This window comes from Neoarius graeffei, chromosome 25, assembly GCF_027579695.1.
Source record: "Neoarius graeffei isolate fNeoGra1 chromosome 25, fNeoGra1.pri, whole genome shotgun sequence".
In the NCBI taxonomy this organism is placed as follows: Eukaryota; Metazoa; Chordata; class Actinopteri; order Siluriformes; family Ariidae; genus Neoarius; species Neoarius graeffei.
In genome coordinates, this window is record NC_083593.1 from 6251723 (window position 1) to 6258343 (window position 6621).

The 6621-nt window shown below is 43.5% G+C and overlaps 1 protein-coding gene across 1 annotated transcript in view; it reads right to left on the minus strand.

Annotated features, from left to right (window-relative positions):
- The window catches only part of cuedc1a (CUE domain containing 1a), a 28762-nt gene extending 24623 nt beyond the window's left edge, over positions 1-4139 (minus strand). The window contains exons 1-3 of the mRNA XM_060909599.1: positions 4032-4139; positions 3694-3894; positions 235-365 (exon numbers count right to left, since the gene is read on the minus strand). Coding sequence (XP_060765582.1) covers positions 235-365; positions 3694-3894; positions 4032-4139 — 440 coding nt within the window. The remainder of the gene's footprint in view (positions 1-234; positions 366-3693; positions 3895-4031) is intronic.
- Positions 4140-6621: the final 2482 nt, after the last annotated feature.

Below are 6621 nucleotides of genomic sequence, written 5' to 3' on the forward strand. Positions count from 1 at the left end.
CTGGGATAGGCTCCAGCTTGCCTGCGACCCTGTAGAAGGATAAAGCGGCTAGAGATAATGAGATGAGATGAGATTTCTGACAGGGAAATATTCTGGTGTATAATTTTTTACGCTGTAACATCCTTCTTTGTTCTTGCAGAAGGACCACTGAATAACCTTCAAATGTTCTAAATGGAGGTCTGCGTGTCATCAGATCAACCACAAATTTCCTATTTGTCTTTTCCGTCTTCTTGCCTGGGAGGAGGGAACGGCGGCACATCAGCCGGGTGCTTCCTGTCAAAGATGTGCATCTCGTAAGAGGGTGGAGAGTAAACAGGTGGGGGTTCTTCATCTGAGCTGTCCGGCTCTAACGTCCTTTCCAAGATCTGCAGAAGAGAAAACGGTAACACACACACACACACGTATAAGCAAGATAGATCAATTGTTTACACTCTGTTTCTTAGGGTTCACTGTGGAATGAAGGAAGGCTTTGCTTCCTAAAATGAGTTTTACAGGGAAACACACTTTTGTACATTTGCGAGGAACAGCCTAAGAACCCAAAACCTTTCACGAGCAGCATCCGCAAATTTGACTTGATCTCATTGCAAAGCCATACAAAAGAATTAATAAATGATATGAATATAACCTCGGTTGTTCATTTTCATTGAGGTCACTGGACATCACCGGCATCTGAAGTGCAGCTCGATATTTTATCGGAGTTGCTCCTGAGATCTTCTGCTCCAGTTGACGATGTTTAAAGAGATCAGCCTGGTTGAGAAGGACACGGAGCTTGTGAGTCTAGAGCTCCAAAGCTCTCTGCACGCTCTTCAGGACCTCACTGAGCAAACTGGGTCAAGCAGTTCTCTGGCACCACACACACACACACACACACACACACACACACACACACACACACACACACACACACACACACACACACACTCCTGCCCTAAGCATCAGGGCTGGTAGTTATTCAGGGCAAAGGCTCCACAGCTGCATATCGAAGACGCAGAAATGCTTCTGGGTGCTGTGTGTCCGTTCATTCTTATCTCATTTTTTAAAAAATGTCAGGCGTGTGGGCAGACAGAGGAAACATGCTGTCAGTGCTCCGAAGTTCTAATACATTCAGACAGATTTCTGGATTCTCTTACAAAACTGACATAATTCCAAGAAATCTGGAATTTGTTCCAATAAATTGAACCAGGAGTGGACAGTATGGCAAAAATATCCTCAGGTTATACTTGAAAAGCTTTTCACAGGCTGCAATACTGTAACTGTATGTACATCACAGTATTAAGTTTGGCTAAAACAAAGCTAGTGAAAGGTCCCTGAGAGAAAACGTGATCCCCAGACCTTTACGGTCTTTACGGGGTGGCACGGTGGAGTAGTGGTTAGCACGGTCGCCTCACAGCAAGAAGGTTCTGGGTTCGAACACAGCGGCCGGCGAGGGCCTTTCTGTGTGGAGTTTGCATGTTGTCTGCGTGGGTTTCCTCCGGGTGCTCCGGTTTCCCCCACAGTCCAAAAGACATGCAGTTAGGTTAACATGGGGCGGCCTTAGGCTGAGGTGCCCTTGAGCAAGGTACCTAACCCCGACTGCTCCCCGGGCGCTTTGGTGTGGCTGCCCACTGCTCTGAGTGTGTGCATGTGTTCACTGCTTCAGATGGGTTAAATGCAGAGGATGAATTTCACTGTGCTTGAAGTGTGCATGTGACGAATAAAGGTTTTTTCTTTACGTGTCAAATGATGTGATGTAAAATGCTGAAATTGCACAAAATATTCACACAAAATTATACATTAAAAATAACTTGAAATCCATCCATCCATTATCCATAACCACTTATCCTGTGCAGGGTCGCAGGCAAGCTGGAGCCTATCCCAGCTGACTATGGGCGAGAGGTGGGGTACACCCTGGATAAGTTGGCAAATCAGCACAGGGCTGATACATAGATACACACAACCATTCACACCTACGGTCAATTTAGAGCCACCAATTATCCTAACCTGCATCCTAACCTTTGGATTGTGGGGGAAACCGGAGCACCTGGAGGAAACCCATGCAGACACGGGGAGAACATGCAAACTCCACACGGAAAGGACCCCGTCGGCCACTGGGCTTGAATTCAGGACCTTCTTGCTGTGAGGCGACAGTGCTAACCACTACACCACCGTGCCACCGTTGAAATTTATGCAGTAGTCCAAAATGTTTTATTTATTTGCATGTTAGCCAAAGTCTTCTGCAGAGCTGGACATGAGGGGAGCCATCAGCAACCATTAACAAACAAACAAACAAACAAACAAACAAACAAACAAACAAACAAACAAACAAGCAAACAAACAAACAAACAAGCAAGCAACATAAACCAGAAATGAAAAAGGAAACATAAAGACACTACCAAGGTTTGATCACAAAGTGGGCAGGTTGAATTCTTGAATATGATTATTTAGAAGGTTCTTATAATAGCAGTTCTGACAATATTTCAGCTGGAAGACAAATCACATTTAGGTTTGTTCAAATATCTTATCATTTCTATATATAGGAACTACTCAGACAGGGACGTGTACAGTGGACCCTCTAGATAAATGGATTGCGTGTTGTTGTTATGGTGATATTTCCTGCAAGGAAACAATTGGGCATTTTTGAAAGGAGTCTCCAGTGTTAACTGCTCCACTATGGAGGGAGGAATTTGTATTCCTCAGTAACATGGCATGCTGTCTAAGAGAAAGAACAAAGAGAGGCTGGTGAGGGAAAGACCGTTTATAGCTGCTATAATGTAACTGATTACAGGACCTTGTTTCGTGGACGCTCCACAACATTAATAAATTTAAAAAGTGTAATCAGTGGCAACTTGTTGGGTTTAAGAGGAATTAAAAACTTCAGGATTTGCTGTTAAGGTGAAGCCATGGCCTACTGGTTTGAGAAGCAGCTTTGGGGCCAAAAGTTCACTGGTTCAATTCCCTGGACAAGCAGGAATGGTTGAAGTGCCCTTGATGAACAAGGTACCTAATGCCCGACTGCTCCCCAGGCTGCTCTGGGTACATTGCACGTCACTCTGGATAGGAGCATCTGCTAAATGCCATTAATGTAATGTAAAGGAATGTAATCAGCTTTGGTGTGGTAACTCTCACATATAAAATCATGCCTCGTCTTGTTTTCCTATTTCACTTTTTGCCTTTAAGGCGGCACGGTGGTGTAGTGGTTAGCGCTGTCGCCTCACAGCAAGAAGGTCCGGGTTCGAGCCCCGTGGCCGGCGAGGGCCTTTCTGTGCGGAGTTTGCATGTTCTCCCCGTGTCCGCGTGGGTTTCCTCCGGGTGCTCCGGTTTCCCCCACAGTCCAAAGACATGCAGGTTAGGTTAACTGGTGACTCTAAATTGAGCGTAGGTGTGAATGTGAGTGTGAATGGTTGTCTGTGTCTATGTGTCAGCCCTGTGATGACCTGGCGACTTGTCCAGGGTGTACCCCGCCTTTCGCCCGTAGTCAGCTGGGATAGGCTCCAGCTTGCCTGCGACCCTGTAGAACAGGATAAAGCGGCTAGAGATAATGAGATGAGATGAGACTTTTTGTCTTTAAACCATCTCGTCATTGTTTTGAAGTAAGGGTGTGCTAACTTTTGCACTGAATTGGATATCATCCATAGCCAATCATTATGTGCCACTTGGTCTTCTCTATAATTAATCAGCAGCCTGTTTTAGTGAGACTCATCGTCGTCTTTGTACCTCTGGAGGAATGCTGTCGTCCGAGTCGGAGCTGTCGTCTGTGCCTTGTCCATCCAAACTCATCTGCAGGAGCTGGTCAATGGTGGAGTCCACAGCACCATTATTGGCACGCAGGACACACTCAATCACCTCGTGGTCCATGCTTGGAAACATGGTCTTGAAGTCATCCATGGCCTGGTTGAACTCCAACCGTCGGACGTGCTACAGAAAAAACGTACACTGTTGCATCAGAATTGATAATGTTCTTTGCAAGTCATTGTTCCTTTGGTTCTTTTAAGAACGTTGATTTGTTACATGGTTCAAGCATAAACAGCAGGGAGTATGAGACTCACACGCACCTGTCGAGAAGACTTGCTGTTATTGAGCTCGGATCCTCCATTACCGTTAGCCCTCGAGCTGTGATTGCCATTGCTGCTGGCGCTGCGCCGAAACAGGCTGGTCATCATCTACAGCTGTGAAACCGTGCCTTCAGCAGCCCTGCCCACTCTCCCAGTGACCACACCCCTTTAGAGCTACTCCCACCCCTAACCACACCTCTGTTATCCTGTCATGGCATTTGCACAGTGAGATAGCAGGACACAAGGAGGCAGCATGGACTGGGTTTGCGTTTGCTGCTGCCTTTTGAGACCCAGCAGCATCCAAACAATGTTTTAACGGGTGAATGTCAGTGACGACCTTCTCAGACTTCAGTCAGGAGGTTCACACTGAGTCAGAGGGGTCACTTTCGGCATTTCCTGAGGGTCTGCAACACAACAGAGCATGGGGAGAAATACTCATGAGTCTGTCGAACAAAAAATACTTTTCTTACAAAATACACAAACATTTTTAAAATAATGTGTGATATCAATATCATGTGCTCAAAATAAAAAAAACCCTTAAATATAGGAAGAGTGATCAAATAAAATAAATATAAAATTATTGAGCATACATGTAGGCATTTCACTCATTTCAAGCATTAATTTCTAGAAAGAAGAAAAACTGTCTGCCAATCGGACAAGACAAGTTAACCTTGAGCAAATGAGCAGAAATATCGACAATAATTTGAAATATTATATATCCAGGACCCTTTTTCGATGAAATAAAAACGTGTTCTATTCCCTTCTAGCGGGTTTTATTCATTTGGTTTGATAGCATGCAATATTGTTAGCATATCGCTTATCTTACATGTATTACGTCACTCTATCCAATGGAGAATGAGTGTTGAATGTGGTTGACGATATTACATGGTTGTCAAGACAACATGACGTCACACATCAGAGCTGATGTGAATATCCAGTGAGAGTGTTTTCTGCTGCTCATGCGTAGAAGCATTTATTTGTTTGCCGGGAAAGAGAAAAAGACATGTTGAACACCCGAGAGGCAACCAAAACTTCATTAGATATTCTTCACACATATTTACAAGAGAAAAACATACCAATGGATATTGAAAAACTGGAAAAGAGACACGGCGGAGATGTAAAACTTCCGTGCTATGGCCGCCAGGTTTGATTCATTAAATATGGAAGATTTTGAGAGAATTTTAAAAGAGAAAGATGCATTGAACACCCAAAAGGAATGTATAATAATAATAATAATAATGGCTTTTTTTCATGGTATATTAGATATATTCCATTCAGCTACTCGTCTTAGACTTGTTCAATATCATGCTAGTTGAATGGAATATATCTGATAGACCACTCAACGGCAGCCAATCGTATTTAAATATTAGACAAAAGTAACTATAAATAGATAAGAAGTACAGCCTGTCATAAAATGTAATGGCTGACAAACTACAGAGATGTGCTATTATCGGAAAATAATCACCTCTGGCATGGTAACAGTAACCTTTGATTATTTTCCTATCACAGCACACCCCCAAGTTTTATTCCTTACTTATCTTAATTAATGTTGTCTTCTGTTAAAGGACTTGCATTGCGTTTTAACTGCTATACACTCACCAGCCACTTTATTAGGAACACCCTCACATGCACCTGCTGTCTGTCTGTCTGTCTGTCTGTCTGTCTGCAGCTCTCTAATCAGCCGATCCCTTAACAGCAGCACAATGCATCAAATCATCCAGATACAAATCAAGAGCTTCAGGTAATGTTTACAATGTTCAAACATCAGAATGGGAAAAATCGTGATCTCAAAGTGTGACTTTCTTGCACTGTAGCGTGGGTGTTGGTTTAAGCCAGATGGACTGGTTTGAGTATTTCAGAAACTGCTGAACTCCTGGGGTTTTCACACATGACAGTCTCTAGAGTTTACACAGAATGGTGCGAAAAACAAAAAAACATCGAGTGACTGAGCGACAGTTCTGTGGATGGAAGCCTTGCTGATAAGAGAGGTCAGAGGAAAATGGAAAGATTGGTTCGAGCTTTTTTTGCCAGGAAGGATATAGTAACTCATATAATCACTCTTTACAACTGGGGTGAGCAGAAAAGCATCTCAGCATGCAACAGAAAACAGAAGAGCACATTGGGTTCTAGTCCTGCGAGAAATAGGAGTCTTAGAATCAAGAACAAGTGCCTATTAAAGTGGCCGGGGAGTGTAGATTAGATTAGATTCACTTTATTCATCCCACATCGGGGAAATTCACGTTACAGTAGCAAGAAAATGTCAAACAGATAACAAATAAAACTGAAATAAAAATTAGACAAACGAAGGATTAAATACAGAGGGCTATTTGCATCATCTACCGTGAAAAAGTATAGAAAAATTGCCTTATTGAGAGGCTCGGAAAAATTGCACATTACAGGTAGACTCTGTATATATACACACACATATCTCATCTCATCTCATTATCTCTAGCCGCTTTATCCTTCTACAGGGTCGCAGGCAAGCTGGAGCCTATCCCAGCTGACTATGGGCGAAAGGCGGGGTACACCCTGGACAAGTCGCCAGGTCATCACAGGGCTGGCACACAGACAACCATTCACACTCACACCT